The sequence below is a fragment of the Aquarana catesbeiana genome, linkage group LG06, assembly GCF_042186555.1.
Source record: "Aquarana catesbeiana isolate 2022-GZ linkage group LG06, ASM4218655v1, whole genome shotgun sequence".
Taxonomy (NCBI): Eukaryota; Metazoa; Chordata; class Amphibia; order Anura; family Ranidae; genus Aquarana; species Aquarana catesbeiana.
The window spans coordinates 222,412,737-222,439,702 of NC_133329.1; the positions used below are offsets into that span (position 1 = coordinate 222,412,737).

At 40.4% G+C, this 26,966-nt stretch overlaps 1 protein-coding gene across 7 annotated transcripts in view; it reads right to left on the reverse strand.

Annotated features, from left to right (window-relative positions):
* The window catches only part of RBFOX1 (RNA binding fox-1 homolog 1), a 2,292,172-nt gene that overhangs the window by 464,861 nt on the left and 1,800,345 nt on the right, over nucleotides 1-26,966 (reverse strand). For all 7 annotated transcript variants that reach the window (XM_073633001.1, XM_073633002.1, XM_073633003.1 and 4 more), the window contains one exon: nucleotides 16,433-16,565. In XM_073633001.1, the coding sequence (XP_073489102.1) occupies nucleotides 16,433-16,565 (133 nt within the window). The remainder of the gene's footprint in view (nucleotides 1-16,432; nucleotides 16,566-26,966) is intronic.

The following is a 26,966-nucleotide window of genomic DNA, read 5'->3' on the forward strand; positions in this document are numbered from 1 at the left end:
GCTTTTGGAGGTTCGAGCCCCATTGACTTCCACTATTCCCACATATGTGATCTGACAGATATGTTCACCGGCAATAGTGCACTTTCCATTTGCATTTGCGCCCAGTTTCTGAGAGTTGAAGTCTTAATTGGCCTTAATTGGGCGCTATTTTCCGGGACTGCAGGATCCTTTATTGGCGCTATAGTAAATGACCCCCTATATTGCCAAAAGTATTGGGATGCCTGTCTTTACATGCACATGAACTTTAATGGCATCCCAGTCTTAGTCCATAGGATTCAATATTGAGTTGGCCCACCCTTTGCAGCTATAAACTTCAACTCTTCTCTGAAGGCTGTCCACAAGGTTTAGGAGTGTGTCTATGGTAATGTTTGACCATTGTTCCAGAAGCGCATTTGTGAGGTAAGGCACTGATGTGGATGAGAAGGCCTGGCTCACAGTCTTTGCTCGAATTCATGCCAAAGTTGTTCTATCGGGTTAAGGTCAGGATGTGCAGGCCAGTCAAGTTTCTCCACCCCAAACTCACTCATCCATGTCTTTATGACCCTTGCTTTGTGCACTGGTCCAGATCATTTGGTGGAGGGGGGATTATAGTGTGGGGTTGTTTTTCATGAGTTGTACTTGACCCCTTAGTTCCAGTGAAGGGAACTCCTAAGGCGTCAGCATACCAAGACATTTTGGACAATTTCATGCTCCTAACTTTGTGGGAACTGTTTGGGAATGACCCATTCCTGTTCCAACATGACTGCGCACCAGTGCACAAAGCAAGGTCCATAAAGACATGGATGAGCGAGTTTGGATTGGAGGAATTTGACTGACCTGCACCCGATAGAACACCTTGGTGGCTATTTGTTTAATTAGCTTAATGCTTAATGTATATGTTGGCTGTTGTTTAGCTATGTTAATTATATTCCTGTTTACAGTTTGCATTAGGGTAATATGATCAGGTGGGGAATGTCCTCCTGTGGGGTGTAAAGTATGTGTCTGAGTTGCAATAAACAGTCAATCATTTGGTTCTATCCCAGCATCGTGTCTGTGTATGATGTTTTGGGTAAAAGGCTGGTATTAGCTCTTGGTCAGCTCGGAAGGGCAGGAAACACTGTTTGGTGGAAGGAAGTACCCAAGCGGGGTGATAAAGTGGTTCCGTCACAGTCATGAAAAAAGAACAGTGAAGGTGACAGAAGATGGTATAGGTGGCAGCACCTATGTGAAGTGTTCACATATTTATCTGTATTTAATCCTGAAGAAGCAGACTTTTCAGTGAAACGCATCAACACAATTATGGTTCATATGTGTTTAATTTGATGGCTGTCATAAGACACATTTTGCATACTGTGGTCTTTCAGATAAGTCTATATATTGCATGTATACATATGCAAGTTTTATATACAGTGAGGATGGAAATTATTCAGACCCCCTTACATTTTTCACTCTTTGTTATATTGCAGCCATTTGCTAAAATCATTTAAGTTAATTTTTTTCCTCATTAATGTACACACAGCACCCCATATTTACAGAAAAACACAGAATTGTTGACATTTTTGCAGATTTATTAACAAAAGAAAAACTGAAATATCACATGGTTCTAAGTATTCAGACCCTGTGCTCAGTATTTAGTATAAGCACCCTTTTGATCTAATACAGCCATGAGTCTTTTTGGGAAAGATGCAACAAGTTTTTCACACCTGGATTTGGGGATCCTCTGCCATTCCTCCTTGCAGATCCTCTCCAGTTCTGTCAGGTTGGATGGTAAACATTGGTGGACAGCCATTTTTAGGTCTCTCCAGAGATGCTCAATTGGGTTTAAGTCAAGGTTCTGGCTGGGTCATTTAAGAACAGTCGCGAAGTTGTTGTGAAGCCACTCCTTCATTATTTTAGCTGTTTGCTTAGGGTCATTGTTTTGTTGGAAGGTAAACCTTCGTCCCAGTCTGAGGTCCTGAGCACTCTGGAGAAGGTTTTCGTCCAGGATATCCCTGCACTTGGCTGCATTTATCTTTCCCTCTATTGCAACCAGTCGTCCTGTCCCTGCAGCTGAAAAACACCCCCACAGCATCATGCTACCACCACCATGCTTCACTGTTGGGACTGTTTTGGACAGGTGATGAGCAGTGCCTGGTTTTCTCCACACATACCGCTTAGAATTAAGGCCAAAAGGTTCTATCTTGGTCTCATCAGACCAGAGAATCTTATTTCTCGCCATCTTGGAGTCCTTCAGGTGTTTTTTAGCAAACTCCATGTGGGCTTTCATGTGTCGTTCACTGAGGAGAAGCTTCCGTTGGGCCACTCTGTCATAAAGCCCTGACTAGTGGAGGGCTGCAGTGATGGTTGACTTTCTACAACTTTCTCCTATCTCCCGACTGCATCTCTGGAGCTCAGCCACAGTGATCTTTGGGTTCTTCTTTACCTCTCTCACCAAGGCTCTTCTCCCCCGATAGCTCAGTTTGGCCGGATGGCCAGCTCTAGGAAGGGTTCTGGTCGTCCCAAACATATTCCATTTAAGGATTATGGAGGCCACTGTGCTCTTAGGAACCATAAGTGCAGCAGACATTTTTTTGTAACCTTGGCCAGATCTGTGTCTTGCCATAATTCTGTCTCTAAGCTCTTCAGGCAGTTTCTTTGACCTCATGATTCTCATTTGCTCTGACATGCACTGTAAGCTGTAAGGTCTTATATAGACAGGTGTGTGGCTTTCCTAATCAAGTCCAATCAGTGTAATCAAACACATCTGGACTCAAATGAAGGTGTAGAGCCATCTCAAGGATGATCAGAAGAAATGAACAGCACCTGAATTAAATATATGAGTGTCACAGCAAAGGGTCTCAATACTTAGGACCATGTGATATTTCAGTTTTTTTTTTAATAAATCTGCAAAAATGTCAACAATTCTGTGTTTTTCTGTCAATATGGGGTGCTGTGTGTACATTAATGAGTAAAAAAATGAACTTAAATGATTCTAGCAAATGGCTGCAATATAACAAATTTTTCATTAATACTAAAAATTGGTACATTTATTTCTAAATTGCTATATACAAAGTCCTGATGTTTGACTTTTGATGACTGGTGAAAGTGGCAGGGAAGGTAAAATTGAAGGAACTGGAATCGGTGGCAGTCTAAAAAGGTGATAGGCACTAATAAAGGTGTCAGTTTAGCAGATGTGGAAGGAGCTGTAATGGTAAGTAGCATCATCTGTGAGAGTTTTAGATTAACTGTTGATCCAACACTAGTTAATTTTTATTAAAGTAAACTTTTTTACAGTATCAGTGAACAGGCATTTTCACCTCTCTGTCACAAAACCACAGCTCTTTCAGAGAGCACACTGGCAGCAGGGCAAGCTACAACACACAACCTTGTCAGGCACAAGATGGTGTGAGGTCAGCCACCTCTTTGGGCTGCTTCTTAGGAGCTGATAAAAGCTCTGGCCCGGAGTGGCTTCTGATTCCTAGGCATGCCAGCTACAAAACAGTATGGCAGTATTATGATTGGGCCATTGCTCAGGCTCTGGGGCACTTGGGGAAAAAATGGTGGTTCTGAAGAGTCACCAGATGAAACCATTTAGGAGGTGCTGTAACCAACATTAAGGTACAGGACACAGGGTGGCACCCTAGCTATAGCGGTGTGCCCTGTTCTGAATCTTTGGAGCCACCAGCATTTCTTATACTGTAAGAGATGTATCATCGCAGAACATGTTTGCTGGTCCACTTGGGTCTGGTCATGTGGACCATGCCACTTACTGTGCAGTCCAGTTACATAGAGACATCACCTTTCACATGCTAGTGGAGGGCAGGGATGTCCTTCTGAGCAAAAACATGGTGGCTGGGTACCTGTCACTGTGGTGCAGCATAGACCATAAATTCATGGAAGGGGTGGACTACACCAGCTGGAATGGGAGCAGCTATAAAGCCAAACGTTTTCTCAAGCTGGAATTGAGATGTGGGGCTTCAAGTTGATGTGGGGAATTATTTTACTTCCATTGGATGACATTAGGTGACTTAAATGTTTCCGCAGATGTAGATGGATAATATTGGGCAGCGGAGAAGAGGTGGAAAGTGAGGCATGAGAAGGGGGAGTGCAGCCTGGTGCAGAATTATATTGTATGTTTTAATATGCATATGTAATGTGGTTTACATGGTATACAGGTTTATACTTACCTGCTCTGTGAAATTGCACAGACCATCCCCAAACCTCGTCTTTTTAGGTCCCCGCTGGCATTTTTAGCTCCTCCTCTCTGGCAAGTGCCCCATAGAAAGCTGCTTTCTATGGGGTACTCATGCAGACTTGATCCTAAGCCCCAATGTCTGCATCTATAGACACCGACAGCAAGGCTCGTCTCTGTCCCCCCCCGCTCCCTCATCACTGGCTTTGATGAACAGCAGAGGGAGCTGCCTCAGCAAGGCAAGTGAAACAAAGAAGTGAGGGAAGAAGAGAAGCAGATGGGCACAGTGCTGGATCAAATGAGGGCTCGGGTAAGTATAAGGGGGGATGAGGGGAGTGATACAGATGACTAAACATTTTTTACCCTAATGCAAGAAATGTATTAAGGCAATAAATGCTTAGGCTTTATAGTCACATTAATGTTTGATAATACTTGATAAGGCCTTATGCCGTGTATACACGGGCAGACTTTTCGACCGGACTGGTCCGACGGAACAAATTCGTCGGACAATCCGACCATATGTGGGCTTCATAGGACCTACAGCGGACTTTTTCGGTCCAAAATCAGATGGACTTTAGATTTGGAACATGTTTCAAATCTTTCCGACGGACTCGAGTCCGGTCGAAAAATCCGTTCTCTGTATGCTAGTCCAACGGACAAAAAAGGACGCAAGGGCAGCTATTGGCTACTGTCTATGAACTTCCTTATTCTAGCCCCTTCGTATGTCATCACGTTCATACCAACGGACTTTTGAACAGACTTTAGTCCGTTTGTGTGTGGGAAAGTCCGGTCGTCTGAAAGTCCATCGTAACTCCGTCGAAAGTCCATCGGAAAGGCCGTCGGACGTTTGATGCTGAAAAGTCTGCCCATGTGTGCACGGCTTTAGAAACATATCTGACTCAAAAATTTAATTCATGACAAAATGAACACATTTCTCTGTACAGGTGGGTGACCTATGAAGAATATGTCTTGCTTTGCACGACATCCTGCAAATGGTGGGGCATGTTGAGTGGAAATGACTGCAGGTGAAAGCTTCAGTTCACAGGCCTTGTAAATAGATAAAAAAAAAACACCCAAGTTTTGGCCCCCATGCTCGGGAGAGATTCATGAGTTCTTCAAGTTCAATTAAACTGGTGCTGAATGGGGGTTCCATCGAGTAACTAAATGTACCATCCTTATGTGTTAAAAACAACTGTTAAAATGTTTCAACAATAAGGAATCATGAAGTAAATACATATGACAAAGTACTGTGAAATGGATATAGCAAAAGGGCATGCCATTAATAAAATTTCAAACCTTAGGAGGTGTTTAAAATACTGGAAAGCTTTAGTTATTAAGTGGCATGTTGTGTAATAGAATTGAGGAACATTATTTTTGGTTGTTTTTAGCCACAGTGGCACCATTTCATTGCTGCATTCTGAAAGGCTTTAAAATAATAAATGCACATTTTTTGAAGATTACTACTTTTTTCTGCACTATTTGCAAATTGTGACAGTGGGTGCGGAGAGAAGATCCCTTGCCCACTGCAACGGGGAGGGGGAGGGGGATGGGGGAGGCTGCAGATACTGGAACATGTTACATGCTCCACCCTAAAAATGGGTTCCAAAGCTGAACCTATCCTTCAAAGTAGTTACAACTGTTCTTGACACTTATGCATTTAAAGCTTGCATATATTTTGTAAAGCTATATTACAGGCACTCATCAACATACCAAGCCCAAGTCATAACATATTTTATCATGTCCTAGCTGTATAGCTCCAATGCAGATTCAAAACCACACAATGCTCAGTAGAAAGTAATATATAATGACTGCAGATCTGAGCTAAATGTTTCCATTTTTCTTCTATTTGCCATTTGATATTTGAGTAGATTTGATTGTATTGTACTCACTTGCAAATCCCAAGTTTGCTAATCTTCTATCTGAAATTCTGAAATTGCAACTCTGTTCACATCAGCTTGAACCTCAACCTCCTTAAGGTTTTAGACTCATAGTGGGCAGTCAAAATAGCCACAGGGGACATGGCTGATGCACTAATGTGAGTTGATACACTTGCTGGAGATCCCACAAGGTATGCTTTTTGATTTGCTGCCATAATTCTGTCTGTATTTACAGCATAATTTGTCAGCATACTGACCTTAGTTCCACCACTCCTTTCCTGTGCTTTCACTACCACAAACAACTGGAGAGGGGAGAAAAAGGCCACACTTGCATCCAAAGATGGCACCGGTCACCTCCCACAGTGTACTGCAAAGGAGGCAGCAAAATAGCTGGAGCAGTTTACCCACATGCAAAGCAACCGCTTCCTCCACATTTACCCTCATCTATACACCCTGCATAGTCCTCATTTATTTATTTATTTATTTTTTTAGAAAGACCATGGCGTGTGAAACACACTCAAAAACTTTACCCGGTGCCAAAAAAATGTGCACACACATAAAGAGTGAAACACAAAAAAGTGCAACGGGTACACAAACCCTCTAAAATCAGAGGGCCTTGTCCTGAATCCCCCAGGGTGTTAGACTCCTGACGGGGACATGGGTACTTACACTTGGCCCATCTGGCCGAAACCAGACAGACCCCTTCCTCTGGGGGGACTGCTGAAACAGACCCCCTCAAGTTCTCGGTGGGGCTCCCCCAAAGGGAGACCCCATGAGAGAGGGTGAACTAAGCCAGAAGGTCATGTCCACCCCCTCCCAAGACTTTCAGGGCAGGCCCGAGGACCTGCAACCCTATTCATCACACAGTGAAAAACTTGTACAACACAAAAATACAAAAAGTGACACACAAAAGAAATAAATACAAAAAAAGTGGCGGAGAAGGAAGTAGAGGAAAGTGAAAAAGTGGCCATTGTGCAATATAATGGCCAGGCCCTCCAGCCAGGAATAAAAAAATTCCTCCGGTCCCAGCCAAAAGGCCTGGCACAGGAGGCAGGTGCAAAAAAAGCGTGTAATGGTGCCGTGACCGTGGTGCCACAAATCAAAGGGACCCTCACTCACAGTGATTTTTTGGCACCCCTGGACTGCCACTCCAGGGGCACATACAACATAGGCTTTCGGACCAACCAGGAAGGCCTGAAGTCCTGGAAGCTTGGTAAGAGCCCTTTACCATCACTCCTATCTAATTACATTCAGGGAATACTAACCGCTCCTCCCCTTCCAGCTAGAGAGGAGCCAGTGTTCTTTCCCAAAAAACTGACCGGAGCTAGAGCTACCCCAATCTAGGCCAGGGACCCGACCTTCTGGATCAGACCCAGATGCAACACCCATTCTCACCAGGAGGACCCTTCCGGACGGTCCAGACACCGGCACTGCCGAACCACCCTTCCAGGTCTAATGACACCATTGGATTTGCATTTGCCCTCCCCACTCTCGGGAGTTGCACAGCACCTCCTCTGGAAACTGATAAGAACAGATACACTTGATCTTAGCCAAAAGGCCGAGAACCCTGCATAGTCCTCATTGGTTGGGCTGCTGATGGAGAGTGGTGGCTGGTCTACATCTCATAAGCCTGCTTCAACAGCTATGGATATGCAGACACTGAACACAAAGGTTATGGCTGGAACAGGTGCATCTGAACTACTACCTCTTGTGTAATGCCTGGTGAGCCTCAAGAACACAACACTAAGCCTGGGAATGCTCTGTAAACCTCCATGTAATTGATTAAGTCTTGATGTCCAAAACACATTGGGTTTTTTGACTGTTCACTTGTGATAATAAAACAATTTTGGCCGACTTCCATGGCACCAGCCTTTCTCCCTTTTTTGCATAAAGGTTATGGCCCCAGAACCCACACTCAGAGAGGCACTGTTTTCCATTAATACATGTAAAGATTATTTTCTCACTATATCAGATCAGTTAAAGAGCATTAAAGTATCCTTTTTTTGTGTCATGACCTTTAGAAAGTCAGAGATTGCACCACAGAGCTAGAAGGCAGACTTAGCCTAGTGGAAGATGATATAGACCCCTTTAAACAGTGCCTGAATGCTACACAGAGCACAACTGATAATCATGGTTTTAGAGTTAAAGACATAGAGAGAAGGCTACGATGCAACAATGTCAGTATAATAAGCCTCCCAGAACATAATGAGAGCACCTCCTCTTGAGGAAAGTAACTTTTTGGCATATTTACCAAAACTAATTTGACTCCTCTATAGTCCAATTGAAAAAAAAAACACATCATTTGCCATCCCTCATTGTCCCCACTGTGGACCCCTTAGTCCCTTTATTGCAAAACATTTATATTAGGAAGACAGATAAATAATACTATGTAATCCCATGAGTGAACATATTAATCATATAATGGAGTGGAAATACCCATTTTCAGCAGAAATGCAGCAACAATGAGTTTAATACAATGGCGTGAAAAAGAGACTGCATTGCCATATTCTCTAAGCTATATCCATCATTCCTGAGGGTTTTTGATGAGGACTGAAACTCTTTCTTTGAAACCCCTGCATCAATATCAACATGGTTAGAGTTGGCCTGTAATGAGTTCCATATTATTACAGGACTTTCCCCCCAGGGTTCTTCCCCTGCTAATCTGTATTGTATTGTATTGTGGTGATGCCTGAAGGGTTCCCTAGGCAACAGTTAGGTATATAAGGTTTCACCTAATTCGACCCACCCACCTACTGATGAAGGCCAATGATAGGCCAACATGCATTTAGGGGGGAGGAGTCGAATTTGTGATGTCAGGAGAAGCACCATGAGTGTAGATCTGTGGTGAATGAGCTGGTGATTTGATACATGCTGTTTTTTATTGTTATTTCTTGTTAGTGTAACTTTTTAGGGGGGGGTTAATAAATTAAAGCAGAGAACACTATGGTACTTGTGTTTTTTGTTGCATGTCCTTAACCCATGGAAATATAAGTGTAATTGATTATTGAAAAGTGAGTGGAGGAAGGTGTTGTTTGGAGACAATTCAAACGTTGATTACCCACACAGAGGTGCAGTCTGGGGACTGTAGGAATTACTACCAGTAAAGTGGATTGATCGTGGTGGACACGAGGAGTGATCTGTTTATGAGTTTCATACTCATCCTTGAGGTGAGCAGGAATTTTAGCAGGTGGTGGTGTGCACTGAATATTGGAGCCATTTAAATACGATTTTACACAGCGGTGATAGCTTTGGAAACTTACAAATGAACTGTTTTTTTATTTTTTATAAATTGTTTAATGGAATGTATAATTATTTGTTTATATAAGATTTATAGATACGTAGCACTGCACTATTTTCACAAAATCAATCTGTATTCCCTATCCCACTTTTTCATTTATCTAACTTATTGTATGTTTTGAGACCTCTTACAGAGATACTGAGTTGATTGTGCCATCTGTTGCATACTTTGGATTAGACTACTTCTGAGAAAATTGCACTAGTTCTTGACCCATGAGACTTCTGTTGTCTTGTTCAGTCATGGTAAGTTTCCCATCATCACTCCTACTGTCCCTTACATTCCATCTGTTAATTACTGTGGTGCAGCCATTAGTAGTGAGCACCTTGAATGCACGAGGTCTGAATGCGTACTAAATGAAATACTGTGTTTAACACATTACTGTGGAGCCATGCATCCATTATTTGTCTGCAGAAAATGCATTTGATTGGAGACACTACTACATTTTTAAAAAAAGTATATTTCACAAAACAGTATTATTCTTTGTACTATTCTTATTCCACAGGGGTAAGCATTCCTTTTTTTGCCGATATTATGTTTTCCTACAGACAAAAAATTGATTATACACATGGTAGAAATACAGTAGATGTTGTGTCATTACTGATATGCTATAAGTCCTGGGCACAATCTATATTCCTACACCACACCATGTGAGCACACATGTTTCCACTCCCCAGTTGGATGTAAACTCTACAAGAAAATATTGCCTCAGACTTTTGTGTTTTGGTATAAGAGCATTCAACCACCTTAGGGTTCAAGTGAATTCCATCAATACACGTTCCAACATGAGGCATTTGGAGCTTGGCAGAGAAGCAGTTAAATTATACCAGGGAATTATGGGAATGAATGCAGATGTAGCATCCTCCAGGTACATCCTCTTGGGGACAGGACACGGCTCAGTGAGCTGTGCATAGTGAGCCCAGTCGTGTCCTGTTCCCAGGAGGATGTACCTGGAGGATGCTACATCTGCATTCATTCCCATAATCCCCTGTTATAATTTAAAGGTGGTTAAATGCTCTTATGCCAAAACACGAGTTTGAGGCAATATTTTCTGGTGAGTATACAACCAACTAGGGAGTGGAGTCACGTGTGCTCACGTGGTGTGGGGTCGGATCATTATATCAACTGACAGCTCATAGATTAGTTTCCATCAAGCATACAGGGTAAATATGGGCTATTTTTTGTTTTGCACATTATCACAAATTGCTGTGTAATTTAAGGTATTCTGGGTATATATTTTTTACCTTCAGCACTACTGTTTACCTTTGCACATTCTATATTTGGTAGATTGTATATGCTTTTATTTTTTTTAAGTGGCTGCTTGATTATATTAATACTTCTATCTATCTGTGGTGCAGTGTATAGATCCCAATTGAGGGCATTTTATGAGATCTTGGTTTTTCAATCTATATTCCTCCACCCCTTCTCTTTAGAGATCATGAAACACTTGATTTTGGTTATTTTAATGCAATTCTTGATATTAGGTTAGATAGGTATTCAAACATGATGACCATGAATTATAAGGGCACTTCTTCCTTTCCTATGTTTGTCCATTTGGTAAACATAGCATCTTATTCACACCATTTTCTTTTATGTATTTGTTTAGCCCTTGTAAACTTTTCTCAGTTATCATATGTCACCAATGTGATTTATGCCCCAAAAGGACTTTCTGACCAACCCACCTTGGTGACACGTCTGGGATTACATATAGACCCCATAAATCTGAGTGAACAGTGAACCCATTTTGGTTAAATTTAATTACTTCCTATACTTGATATTCTGCTAGACAAGTTTGCTAATTTTCCAAATAAATGCTCCTTCTGCATTTTCAAGATAGTATAAGATACTTGAAAAACTTTAACGAGGGCTTCTACTTTCAGGTATCTTCTAGGTGAATCAATCCACCAGAGAATGGGAAGCTTCCATTATGGCTGAAGTAACTTGAGCTGTGAAAATCTACAGAGAAAATCCCACACAACTTACACATCTGTGCATACCTAGCCAATTGGCTTGATATGCAAAAGCCTAAAAACTTTTTCATGAAACAAAAATGATGATAAAGGTGAGAGCTCAGGCTATATACAATGTACTTACCCTAATTGCTAGAGCTAAAATGTACCCCCACATGGCCTTTGTTGTTACACCATTGGAATGAGTAACTACTCACTCAATTTCAGACATTTTCTGGAAGTTCTATGCAGAATTATATTCCTCCAGAGTGTTCTAAACAGATCTAGACTTTCCCTAGCAATATTTTTTCTAAGAATATCAATTGAAAGTAAAGCTTTACTTAAAGAAGAACTGCAGTCTGCTCACATAATTTGTAATAAAAACATCTTTGCCATTCTAAAGCTTTCCTCCAACCACTTTGCATATTATTTTATATATACTGCGATTCTGTACTTGCCAAATATGCTGCAGAAATCCCCCTTCACTGAGTCTGGCTGCAATCATTTGAACTGTGGACTGCTGAGGCTGCTACCTGTTCACTTCCTGGATTTACACAGACACACACCTCCAGCTCTGCAGCTCTCATTGGCCCTCTTATGATTCACCCCCTACCTTCCTGGCAAACTCTCACGAGAGAGAGCTGTGTATGATGTCATAAGCATAGACAAGGACAAGAAACAGGAAGTGGGCTGTATAAGGTATTTACTGGAAGAAAAAAAATGTTTTACTACCCAAATTTAAAACAAGGACAGAGGATTTAATAGATGGCAAGATGAAAAATGACTGAAGTTCTGCTTTAATACCCCCATTAATTTTGATGAGATGAGCTCCAAATAGCTTTTTCTGACTCCCCCCAATATGATAGAATATGGGCAAGTTCTTTTGCCAGAGCTGTTACAAACACTGGAATAGGCTCTTGCGGAAGGTATGAGGCTACTGTTATAGTTCTTTATAAGATGGTGAAATAACTCACTCTATTATACACCTGCATTCCTCTTTCACTAAGTTCTCACGTTAAAATTGGTTTAACAGGGGCATGTAATTACAATTTTTGATCTAATATTTCACAGCAGGGCCCATTCCTGCACCCAACAAGAGTAACTGTGAGGGCTTACAGTGTTGTGGCACCACCACCACCACCACCACTACCAAAGGCCCAATTTTTCTGCCTCTGTGTAACAGGGGCATGTAATTACAATTGTTTATATATTATTTCACAGCAGGGCCCGTTCCTGCGCCCACCAAGAGTAACTGTGAGGGCTTACAGTGTTCTGGTACCACCAACACCTAGGGCCCAATTTTCTGCAGAGTATATGGGGCAGGCCATATAGTATATATACTGCTGTTCAGAGTATATAGTGCCTGGGGGACCCACACGCCATTTGTTTTTTAAATTTGGGTTCAGGGTTCCCCTTAATATCTACAACATCCCAAAGGGCCTGGTAATGGACTCGGGGGGGGACCCATGCCATTTTTTTCAATGATTTTCATCTATATTGCCAGGAACCAACAATACATTACAGCCGCAAGCAGTTTTAAATGACTTTTTTCCTTTAGAAATGTCATTTTGCTGTGGTATTGTTCGAAACACGGGAAAACTACGCCACTTTACAGGCATATTATAGACACCCCCCAGGCATGATATTTAAATGAATATTTCATTTAAATTGTTTCACTTTAAGCATTATTAAAATCACTGCTCCTGAAAAAACGTCCGTTTTTAAAACTTTTTTTGCATTGATACATGTCCCCTGGAGCTGGACCCGGGTCCCCAAACACTTTTTATGGCAATAACTTGCATATAAGCCTTTAAAATTAGCACTTTTGATTTTTCACTGTCGTGTCCCATAGACTTTAATGGTGTTCGCGTATTTGAACACATTTTTTGCCTGTTCGCATGTTCTGCTGCGAACCAAACTGGGGGGAGTTTGGCTTATCCCTATTCACCATTAACAAAATGAAGAATATTGACAAATTAAGCATAGCCATAGAAGACCAATACTCTCCTAAACAAAGGAAACTGAGAAATGCCCTGTCCGATTTAAATGCCCTACTCTCTTTACCCTGATTTGACTGATGCTCATGAGTGCATGTGATCTTTTCTCTGTAGAGAAATAATAAAATAATAAACCATTGAAGTGATCTTTGTGTGTTACAGGAATACTATCCAACCTTTGCAAGTGTTTATTATCATTTGGGAGTCGGTTTCTGCTAAGCTGATCTTAATTGCTGCCATTACTTGTAAATATGTGTGCTTTACATGACTGAGCTAACTTTATTTAACCACTTGCTGATTGCTTGCCAATTCAGACAATTATCACATACATGTAAAAATCAGCATTTTTTGTTAGAAAATTATATTTTTTTCTGAAAGCAAAGGCCCTGGAAAATAAATTGGTGGGTATTGCCATTCTTTATGTCACACAATAGTTGTGCAGTGGTTTACCAAATGCCCATTTTCAGGAAAATTTCACTTTAAAATTTACATTTTACCATACATAAACACAAGATAATACCTAATTATTTGTAAAATATAAATTATGATTGTATGCTGAGTAAATAGATACCTAACATTTCATGCTTTAAAATTCTGCATGCCCATGGAATGGCAGCAAACTATAGTACATTAAATTATCCATTGGCAAAGCTATAAAAGCCTTTACATGTTACCAGTTTAGAGTTAAACGATAAACTGATACACTCTGGTGCTAGAATTACTACTCTCAATCTGATGTTCAAAGAGATGCCTCACATGTGTGATGTGATCGTTATTTACAAATGCATGCAGGACCTTCATGCGAACTCACTTGTGTGTGAGCACAGGGGGACAGGGTGCTTTACATTTTTTTATTGTTATTTATTTTATTTACAGTTAACAGCTCATAAACAAACAAACCAAAATTGGAAGTGACAAAATCCTTGTCGCTTCCGGTTTCTTAGGTCACACAAGAGATTGGAGGGTGGAAATTCCTCCCTCTCTTCATAGTGCATCCAATGCAACAGGTTGCATCAGTCCTGTGCTCCCAGGTGGGATGGGAGAGCCCAGGAGAGCAGCGCTGCTTGGATCACTTGTATCAGAAAGTTAATTACCTGCTCTAAAGAATAATACCAGGATCAAGGCTGCAGCTGCAGCCATACCTGGTATAACCGCTTCGATCCAGGGCACCCCCTCCCCCAAAGCACCCTCCCCCCATGTTGAAGGCATGCGGCCTGGTACGGTTCAGGAGGGGGGGAGCTCGCTCGTCCTCACCCCCTTTCCTGACCGGCCGGGCTGCATGCTGGGATTGGGGTCTGGTATGGATTTTAGGGGGGACCCCACACCATTTTTTTGGCGTAGGGGGTTCCCTTTATAACCCATACCAGACCTAAGGGCCTGGTATGCCCCGCGACGGGGCTCGCAAGGTGTCAATCTCGCCGATAAAAGCGGCAAGATTGACTTCCTTTTCTAGTCCCGTCATACCTGAGTCACGTTCAAAATGAACGGACTTGTCCGTGTGTGGGCAAGTCCGTTCATTCTGAAAGTCCGCCGTAACTCCGGCCAAAGTCTGTCGGAAAGACGGGCGGACTTAGCCCGCCGGAAAGTCCGGTCGTGTGTGGGCAAGTCCATCCGTTTTTAAGTCCGGCGCACCTGGCGGACAAAGTCCGTCGGAAAGTCTGCCGGACCAAGTATGCCAGAAAGTCCGATCGTGTGTACGCGGCATAACTCTTCTTAATATTAAAAGTGTTACATTTAAACCTATATATACACTATACTATATATAGGTTTACTATACTATACTATAGTCCTTATATAATAGTAACCACACCATACTTACTTTTGTTGGTAACATTTATACTCAGTGCCAGACCACCTGAGGCCAAGTGACAGATGCATACCATTGGAGTCAGGAGTGCACCGCTAAGGTAGTGGACCCTACGACTGACTGCTACGGATGGAGCTCTGGGTGGTTCAGGAAACAGGTCCACTGGAGCACCAACACTGATCACACTGGGAGCTAGAGCATGAGATTCCCCAGAGCGCGGAGTCTAAGAGCCAGCAGGTGTTCACCAGAGCCTCTAGTGGTGAGGATGGGTTTGGCTGCAATTGACTCCAGGTCACGGCCCCCAGGGTCACCAGCTCAGGCTCACGGACTGGCTTGGGTGGACAGAGCAGAAGCAGTGGTCCAGGACAACAAGGGATAGTCAGTAGATAAGCCAAAGGTCAGGGCAACAAGTAGACAGGCATAGACAGGAAAACAAGCCAAAGGTCAGGGTATCGGGCAGACAGGGATGGTCAAAGAACAAGCCAAGGTCGGTAAACAGAATCAAACGTAGAACACACGGCAAGAAGCACACAGGAAGCCAAACACAAGATATTGATCAGCAAGGCTTGGCTTGCAGGTTAATATTGTGTTTCCTGTTAGAGGCTGGGTGGAGCCATGCTTGAGGAAAGATTACTTAAGCACACAGGTGAACAGCAATCTGTCTTTAAGCTGAACACAAAAGAGAGGTAAGCAGACAGACAGATATGAACATTACTACAGATTCATGACACCCAGACCATCACTATACATGAGCTATGAGAGATCCTATACTATCAGCAAACAGTATTAAATTCATGTGGCTGAAAATTATCAAAATAGGATCACTCAAATAAAAGAAACTTTACTAGTGCAGCTATATAAATCAGAGCACTGATGGCCATTTTTTATTCCTTCTACACTTTGTCAAGAGGTATATACTGAGGATCACACATTTACTGATACATCTGCACCTTAAGTGAACACAAAAAATAGATTTTATTGGTGAACTGAAATTTTATTAATCAGAATTTGAAGGGCGCTTCACAGTGTCGCTTCATCAAACCTCTTTAATGACCAGATGTTTGCAATCACAAGAGATACATTTTCAATTGTAGCAAATTCTGCAGCATCTAAGCTCTAGTATAATTTACATCAACAACATGTGATATATCAAATGCTTAAAGCCACCAACCATGACAGTACAAATTACAGTAATTTTTCAATAGCCTGAGCAAGGTGCACAACTTCAGGCACTTGGCCTGGCAACACACTGTTTTAGTTTCTGCAGTAAGAGAAGAACAGCATGCATTTCTCTAAGAAAGTTGTTTTTTGCTGTTGGGAAAATATAATAGTAGAATAAAAAGGATATATTTCTTACCCGCCATAAGCTGGGATAGGGGGAGGAGGTGCTGCTGCACGAAATGTGTTATAGACTGTACGGCCTCTACCTCTAAGGTGTGCCCCTCTATAAGCAGCAGCAGCTGTTGCAGCAGGATAAGGAAAGCCAGGTACTGTAAAATAACACAGTCAAATAGTATTAAATCTCCTGTAAATATATATGCATAGCACGTGTACATATACTGTATTTAACTGTATAAAAGTGCTGTAGAATGTTATTGTGCAACACAAACAATATGTTGGTCTGAAATTCCTTATGCAGTTTCTCTAATGTATCCATAAACATCAAATATATTAATCTACAACAATTAATTACAAAAGAGTTCAAAGAAAAAGTGAATGCAGACTATGAGATCCAGAATTTTGTTCATTACACTTTTTAACATCCTTTAAACATACAATAAAACCAGTGGAATTCATAAAGAAAGGGCAAGTACCGTATTTATCAGCTTATAAAGTGCACAGGCGTATAACACACACCTTCATTTTAAGAGGGAAGTTTCAGGAAAAAAAACTTTTTTTTAAATAAACCATTTTGAAGCAAAATAATGGTCAGTGCCAATCAATGCAGCCTGATTATTGCCCATCTGCAGCCTCAATGCAGCCTCAGTGCCCACCTGCAGCCTCAATGCAGCCTGATCTGTGCCCATCTGCAGCTTCAATGCAGCCTCATCTGTGCCCATCTGCAGCTTCAATGCAGCCTTATCTGTGCCCATGTGCAGCTTCAATGCAGCCTTAACTGTGCCCATCTGCAGCTTCAATGCAGTCTGATCTGTGCCCAACTGCAGCCTGATCTGTGCCCATCTGCAGCCTGATCTGTGCCCATCTGCAGCCCATGTCCCATCAATGCAGCTGTCTGATTAATGCCCATCTGCAGCCTCACCATGTCTCATCAATGCAGTGCAGGAAATCACCTTGGAGGGGAAGGAGGGGGACGAGCGCCGCCGGAAATCACTGAGCCGTCATCTCCTGTTTACTTGTCTCTCAGTCGGCAGTCACATACACAGTCCCGCCCCCACCATCGGCATTGGACCAGCTCCTGTGATAAACAGAACACTGGTCCAATGCCGGTGGCAGTGGAGGGACTGTGTGTGTAACGTGAGAGCCGAGTGAGAACAGAGTTAGAGCTGAGTAAACAGGAGATGATGGCTCGGTAAATTCTGGCAGTGCTCGTCCCCCTCCTTCCCCTCCGAGATACACTATCGGCGTTTAACACGCACCTGTGATTTGCCCCCTATTTTCAGGGGAAAAAGTGCATGTTATAGGCTGATAAATATGGTATTTGTCAGGAGTATGTAGCGCTTCTGCTGTTCGATAGCTGCTGGTTTCATTCCAGCATCCTGGTTTGACTGTGTTACATTCTCCTTGTCTCTCTGTTCACCTGCAAGGTGATTGATGTAGGCAATCTCTGGGTGGAGACCAAACCTGATTTAAGCCAGCCAAGCCTGCAGTTTCATGCTTGTGGTAGTGTGTGCAACATTAGGGATGAACCTGATGCTCGAGTCGATCGTAAGTTCGACCCAAACATCGGGTGTTTGCCCGTTCGCCGAATTTAGAATATTATGGGGCGTTCATGGTAAATTCGAGCACCACGGAATGCCCCATAATGCACTGTGAGATCGCAGTGCATTGGCGTCTTATGATTGGCCAAAGCATGCACCTGACCTGCATGCTTTGGCCAATCACTGCGCGCTGAGAGAGCCATGATTGGCCAAAGGCTCAGGAGGCTAAGTCCACGCCCCACATTATATAAGGCTGCTGCTTACATGGTGGCCGTATATAGTGTAATGAATAAAGAGAGATTAGGCAGCTTAGTTAGTGGCGTGCAGGCAGTGTATTTTTTATATATATATATATATATATATATATATATATATATATATATATATACACTGTATATATACACACATATACAGCCTTATCATTAGCTCAAAGTCCTATCATTCACACAATTATGGAAAATGCATATTCTTTTTAATAAAGCCAATTAAAATTTAGATATTAAGAATATAACACTTATCAAATTCCCTATACCGCTCTCTCTGTGGTTAATAAAGTTTGATTCTACTTCCTTCAACTCCTAGGAATGTCTCCAGTGTGATGATGTCACACTTTCAGCTCTGCTTCAGTTGGACTGGTGTAATTATTGTTATGGTTGAGCTGTGGTTTTACCATCCCAACCATAAATAGAACCAAGGAGTTGAGGCAGGTGGTGAGGAGGTGATACAAGTGTAGTCAGTCAAGGCATCCCCAATAATCATATATATATATATATACACTCTGCATTTAGTATAGATTAGATATTCAGTGTAGAATCTATATGCAGGCAGTGTAGTATATATAATATAGTATATTGAAGTGGTTAAGGGGAACCCTGTGCCAAAATGTAAAAAAAATGGCGTGGGGGTCCCCCTAAAATCCATACCAGACCCTTATCCAAGCATGCAACCTGGTAGGCCACAGGAAAATGGGGGGAGAGAGCGCCCACCCCTCCTGAACCATACCAGGCCACATGCCCTTAACAAGGGGAGGGTGCTTTGGGGTCTCAAGGGCCTCAGCCCCACAACCCTTGCCTGGTGGTTGTGGGTGTCTGTAGGGGGGGCTTATCAGAATCTGGAAAGCCTCTTTAACAAGGGGCCCCCAGATCCCGGCCCCCCTCATGTGATTGGGTATGGAGTACATTGTACCCCTATCCATTTACCAAAAAAGTGCCAAAATGTAAAGATGACAGGAGACAGTTTTGGACAATTCCTTTAATAAAGTGTCCCACGATGTCCATCCATCTTCAATCACGGCACCGATGGTCCCGGAAAAAAAAAAAACAGCTGTTATATAGTCAAGGGCAGGGCCACCCGGTGAGGTAAATGGGTGACCACCCTCCAACATCACATGACATCACATGACGTCAGAAGGGCGCAGGGGCACTCGGTTATGTCAGCGAGTGGCCCTGCCCTTGCCTATATAAGAGCTGTCAAAGCAAAAAGATGGCGATCGCGGGGACGTCTCCCACGAGGGCAGAATTTTTCTGTTTTTTTTTCCGAGATTGTCGGCACTGTGATTGAAGATGGATGGACATCGTGGGATGGAGGAATTGTCCAAAACTGTCTCCTGTCATTTTTACCTTTTTGACACTTTTCTTGGTGAATGGGTAAGGGTACAATGTATTGCATACCTATTCACATAGGGGGCGGGATCTGTGGCCTGCCAGGTTGCATGCTCAGATAAGGGTCTGGTATGGATTTGGGGTGGGGACAACCACAACATTTTTTTTTTTTTTAATTTTGGTGAGGGGTTCCCCTTAAAATCCATACCAGACCTGAATGGCCTGGTATGGATTTTGGGAGGGACCCCCATGTCATTTTTTAAAAAAAGTTGGTGTGGGGTTCCCCTTAATATCCATACCAGACCCGAAGGGCCTGGCAATGGACTGGGGGGAACCCATGCCATTTTTTTTCAATGATTTTTTATCTCTATTACAGCCACTAACAATTTTGAATGTCATTTTTTCCTTTAGAAATGTCCTTTTGCTGTGGGACTGTTATGAACATGGGAAAGATGCTCTACCTTACAGGCAGACTAAGGGGGCCCCCAGGCAATAATATTTAAATGAATATTTCATTTTTATTGTTTCACTTTAAGCATTATTAAAATCACTGCTCCTGGGGCAGGACCCGGGTCCCCATACACTTTTTATGCAATAACTTGCATATAAGCCTTTAAAATGAGCACTTTTGATTTTTCATGTTCGTGTCCCATAGGCTTTAACAATGTTTGCGTGTTTGCACAATTTTTTTGCCTTTTTGTATATTCTGCTGTGAACTGAACCGGGGGGTGTTCGACTCATCCTTATTCAACATGTGTTCCAAGCTCCCTATATGTCTGCCCTGTCTACTAGTTTGGATTCCCTTGTTGACAACGTCAGATCAGTTATGGAATACGCTCGGAACTCTGCATGTTTTTTGACTACGGATTTGACCCTGACTGTTCTGGACCTTGTCTGCCTTGTTCCTGGACTTTCATTGAACCACTCTGCCTGTCTACCAACTGCAAGTACCTGTTTGATTTGCTTTCAGTTTGTGTCTGCACCGGTGTGGTAGCAAGGCACTATAGCATCGTGTATAAGTCCTTGGGGCAACCGGGTACCAGTAGGCCTGCTTGCCTTATGGCAAAGGTGGCTGCTTTAGGTGAAGAATACAGAAGGTAGCTATAGAGCCTGTCCACTTGTGTTAGGGGTAAGCGTGACAATAATCAAATAAACAATTACAGAAGTGAATGCATGTGATCATTAAGGAAGTGCCTTTTGTATAAGGCAAACTGAAAATGTCATACTGTTGTTGTTCCAAAAAAGGGATACAGGGATATCTTGCTAAGAAGGTTAAATCTGAAGAATCTAAAACGAAAATACCATTTTAGTCCACACATAGTGTGATCCCCACAATAATCTTAAGTATTCTGTAGACACATTGAAGGCGATTTATTAACAGCATCAACAAAGCTACCATTTCACCATTTATGTACATGAGCTGGACAGGAGCTTTGTTGATGTAAAAGAACATACATTTATGGCCCCACACATCAACCACTCATGTGCTTCTAGAGTGTGCAGCAGCACATAAGGGTGCATTCACACCAGAAAATGCAACCTGTCTCTGATTATATGTGAGAATCCCAGTGGAGGTTCCCACAATTAGCTGTGGGAGGCAGTCCCATTGAAAGCAATGGGAGGTTGCTGGATTCCATAGCTAATCATGGCCACTTGCATGTAATCAATCATGTAGCGATCACATGTGAGTGATCAGCCCTGAACACAGACTGCCCGGGAGTGGTGTGGTGATTATTGAGGATGCCTTGACTGACTACACTTGTATCACCTCCTCACCACCTACCTCAACTCCTTGGTTCTATTTATGGTTGGGATAGTAAAACCACAGCTCAACCATAACAATAATTACACCAGTCCAACTGAAGCAGAGCTGAAAGTGTGACATCATCACACTGGAGACATTCCTAGGAGTTGAAGGAAGTAGAATCAAACTTTATTAACCACAGAGAGAGCGGTATAGGGAATTTGATAAGTGTTATATTCTTAATATCTAAATTTTAATTGGCTTTATTAAAAAGAATATGCATTTTCCATAATTGTGTGAATGATAGGACTTTGAGCTAATGATATTCAGATGGCGACTCATTGACTGAAAATGCAGGTCAAGACCCTGTCAGAATTTGATGGATTTTGTAAATAATATATGTATGGGTTGAAAATCTTCCTATGTAACCGATACTCTGTTTGATATATGCGTTTATGTTTTAAATGGTCTGATGTATAGTCTGAACGTCTATCTCACACATATCTTGTTTCATGAAGAGAGGGTTTGTGTAAGAGAGACCAGATGTTGCTCTCTGTTAGCCCCCACTCTTAGGAAGGAGGAGAAAGGGGAGTGTATGGGAGGGATTTGTGTTTGGGCGCGAATTTGAAAGACTGAAGTTCATATAATCAGAAGGAATCCAGTCTTCTGTCTCTAGCTACTTCCTGCCTCCAAGCCAGACACATCTACTCTTTCTTACACACATCTCCTGCTTCCAAGCTACATACACCTATTCAAGACACACAGAATTCCTTCCAGGACACAAGAAGTTAATCGGCCATCTTTGAAGAGCTAATACAAAAGGAAGCACATGGTCTAATGACTTTAAGAACTTTTTTTCAGATCTTTGAAACAAATGAACTATATTTGGACATTTTTTGCATATATGAAACAACACCAATTCTGAATATGAATGTACTATTTTTGTAAGTATTTTCCAAGTTTATGTGTGTACAATAAAACACACGGTTTTGATTTAAGCTGACTCAAGCAGATATAATTCCAAAATTCGTCTCACGAGAAATCATCATTATTGAAGGCTTTTTATACAATATTAAGCCATTTATTTCATTGGCGGACGCCAGCCAGTTTCAATCGTCAGAAGTTTTTGCCACGTACTTCTTACGTTGATCAGAGGGGAAATGTGATGAACAGGAAAAAAAATTCGCAATTATTGAAAGAACCTAGAATCATTAGTTTGATTGTTTGATTGCGTGAAGACCAGAGGATTTGGATACAGAAGTCTTGACAGACGGTTTAATTAGAGTCCAGCGGAAAACGGAAAAGTTTTATATTCGGTGAGTACCAAAATATGGAATTTATAAATGTTATAGCTGAAGAAAGTAATTTAGAATTTGAAGGTTTAGCCAGTTATATTTCAGACACTAAGTTATGGCAATCAATGTATAATCAATGCCTACAGGCAAATAAAGAAATTGAGAAGAATAGATTTTCATTAGCTAAATCTAAGAAGAAATTAAGTAATGTGATGAAATTAGTTACAGTTTTCAATGCAATGGTTTTTGATATGCCAGGAAAACAAAGGCAAAGTGTAACAGAAATTGCACAAACACAGGAGAATTTACATATTGAACAGCTACTGATTGAGAAAGGTAAATTGGAACATAAAATGAATGCATTATTGGAATCGTTTAAAGAAAAAGAAAGTTGTATTACTTTTTTAACTCAGAAAGAAATTGAACAAGAGAATGTTATAAGTTTGCTTAAAACGCAATTATTGCAAGCTCAGTCTTCTGCACATGCTCAGTGTTTAGCTTATGAACACGTGACAAAGTCAGAGGCGAGGGATAATGATGCTGATTCTGGAGTTGACTCAGTGGAGACATTTGAGGAGGTTAATATTTCCTCAGACAATGAAAGCGTGAAGTCTGTTGATTTGAATAATAGTAATATTCAACAGAAATGTAAATTTTCATCGCCATATACTCAAAGAAAGGTATATGCAAAAAAAAACAACTCTTAAATGTTTAGTTTGCAAAAGAGAGGGTCACATAGCTAGGTTTTGTGTGATGGCTAATAATAACGATATACAAAAGAGGTTGTATTATCCGAAAACGATGCCAAGATGCTATGAAGTGTATTCTGTGCGATGGTGTAGTAATTTGTGGTATAGAGGCCACAATAATCAAACTAATTTCCCTTTTAAGACCCAAATGCAAAGATTGCAAACTACAAATAGTCCATTAAGACAGGAAAGGTATCATTATGTATCATATAACACTGTGAAAAACAATGTTAGCAGTCCTTAAATGAACTGCATGGATGGTAAGGATTTTCTGGTTATTGATTCTTTGCTATGGATAATAAGGTTATGATTTGAGGTTCAGAGATTTGGTTTTTATTTGATATATTTTTAGAATTCAAGGATAATCCTTTGGATTATTAATTTTTTATTAATTTTTCCCAGTTATGATTATTATGATTTTAATTTTTTATTTTTTGTTCAGATGGAACATTGAGAGGTTTAGTTCACCTGAAAAGGGGGTAATTAACAGCTTTGTACTCAGTTAGCAAAGGATGCAGATTTGTATGGAGAATTAGTGATTTTAACCTGAATATGGTCAAAATTATGTTGTGGAAAAAACAAATATAAGATTTTCCTTCGTTTTCAGAGGATTAAAAGTTGAATCAATCTTTTGAGTCCTCATCAGGTGATATAAGATCTATATTTTGGTTAATGATAACTGGATCTAATATCATGACTTAGATGGATTTTCTATATTTTAATGTACCACAACACCTACAGGTGGAATTCACTAATTTTAACTATGACAGTTTAGATCACTTTGGTAAGCAAAAGTTGCTTGAAGTTCTTAAAGAGAAATTCTATTGGGACAAATTGGAAAAGACAGTAGACAGAGTAATTAAATCTTGTCTAATCTGTGTACAAAGATATTTTAATTATTGCTAGGATGTTGATTAATCGTGTTTTTCTAGTTTGGGGTATACGAGCAAACCTCAGTAGTGACAGAGGATTCCATTTTATAGGTAAAATCATGCAGGTAATGTGTAAAATCTTGGGAATAGGACAGAGATTTCATGTATCATATCATTCACAGTTTGCAGGTACAGTTTTTTCAGTTACAAAGTATTCTTCATTTGAATTATTGACAGGAAGAATTTACTTTGTCACTTGTGTTTCACAATGAACGTTTTGTTGGCAATACACAGCAAGGATTGTTAGTGTACCTCGGAAGTGTATTGTACTGCAATGCTTGTGATTTGAGAAGGGATATTAGGATGTTATTTAAAAGGTATTGAATGTCATTCAGGAAATGATATTTCTTTTTAGTATTTTGTGCTCCTTTTGCACAACAGTGTTGGTTATAGATGATACAGGACAATTTGAACAGAATGTGTTACATGCAGTTGCTTGTATGAAAAATGGTCCCTCCACACATTTTTAAGTTTGAGTTAAAAGATCATAATTTCCTTATTTTACAATATTCCTTGTTTAGGAGATTAGTAAGAGACAATTTGTATATATACTGATATGTAGTATTTGTTTTAGAAGTTTAAAGAAACTTGTACTGTATAAGTTAAATGGTTACTCACATAACTCATAGCCCCAACCTTAGGAATTTGAGAGTGTAATGACACCCACCTTTTTAAAAAGGAGGGGAGGACTACTCATTGAGAGTCTGCATCTGTGGGACTACACGACAAAAAAGAACCTTTCTGAATAAGAAAGGAGGGGGGTTTGTTTTTTTAGGAGTAGAATGCCTGTAACAGAGTTTTTGGCTGACATGCATTCCAGCAGATGCTGCAATGGACATTCACTCCAGTATACACAAGACACATACACAGTATGAGAATTGCTGTTACATCCACACACACATATCTGATTCTTGTAACATTTTGTTATTTTATTATTAAAACCAAAATTATCTTTTATTCGAGATAAATGGTTTATCAAGATTGATAATTAAGAACAAAAAGATTTATTTAAATCAAAAATTAGATGCTGTTAGCACAAGTTTATACAGAAAGAAAAATGGTGATTAAAGAGTTGCCATGTGTAAGGTCACACCCAGAGATGGTGAGATACACGTCACGGGCAGAATTAAAGTTTCAGGAGAAGTGGACCATGGCAAAGTAATTGGGAAGGTCCATTTGACATCTTGGATGTTCAAGGGACAATGGTACTAGTTCAAAGATTTCTCAATTTAGTGAAAAAGCATGGATAAATAAAAATATGGGTATAACAAATGTAATATTCTAAGATAAATGATGCTGCTTTTATTTTTCCTAGGAATGAATTATATTTCATTAACCTGGAGGAATCATGGATTCCAAAAAAGAAGATGTCAGTTCAACAAAAGAAAGTGTTAAAGAGAGAAGATTTATCATCATCACAGGATGCATCTTTTCACTAGTGACAATTGTATCTGTGGTAAAATATATCACAAACTGTTCCAGCAATGCAGAGGTTAACAGGATTGAAGAATTACACAACAAAGTCACTACATTATTCAGAGACAAAAGAGATCTAGATACTGATATCAATATAGATGACAAAAGTGATAAAGACATTGATATTAATACAGAGGACAAGAGTGATAAAGATATTGATCTTAATACAAATAACAAAATATAATTCTAGATATGCTGATAACAATACAGCTGAAGAATTGTATGGATATGTATTTTTAGGACAGGGATATGATTGCTGTATGGAATTATATTTAATTTGTAGTAATAATGTTGAAGTAAACGTTAAAATAGAATCCAAAACAAATTTTGTTAAAATGCTGGGATCTTATAGGTTAAACAACAGAACCCGGAACTTTTGAATGTAATATATTGGGAAGGAGTTTTTGGTCAGTATTTGTAAAAGGTAACAATCTTTAAATATTTTTGAAGATAATGAGAGTTTGCATTTGATATGTAAAACAAAAATATATGTACCTCAAGATTCATTGGTAACTTGGAAAAGGAACGATGAATTTTTGGGAAGTTTTCTTCACAGTTCTACTATGATAATTCATAAAGGAATTTATGGTAGTGTGAATTGGATCAATAATACATTTGTTTATCAACAAATGAGAGTATCTTTGAATGATACTGGTATATATGAATGTTGCATATCAATAATAAATTATCCGGTGAAATGTGTGAAAGCAAGTGTTGTTGTAAGGTCTCCTAGGAAAACTCCATGTGTTGGTAAGAAAAGTGTCTCAGCAAATCCATTTCAGATTAACCATTTCCAATCCAGAACTCTTTTGAGAGAGGGAAAGTTTGTCATTATATTGTGTAACTTTAATGGAAAATTTCTACAAGGTTTCCACAATGTCAAGGACATTTGGTTAATATGGAATTGGGTATTGAAAGATGGTTTGGAATTAATAGTAGAAATCATAACAGAAATAAGCGTGGTATTGTTGAAGGTATTTTAGGAGGGATTGGCACAATTGGGAGTATTACTAATAGTATGGATATTAATACTTTAAAGTCTGATCTTGAGACAGCTGGTTTAGTGGGTAGTAACGGGATTAAAAAACAGAGAAATTTAAATGAAATTTTAGAAAATATGGTTATTAAAACAGCTAATATAATGGGTCCATCTATTTTACATCTTCAAAATATTACTCTTGATTTAATGTTATGTGAACAACATTCTCATATTGC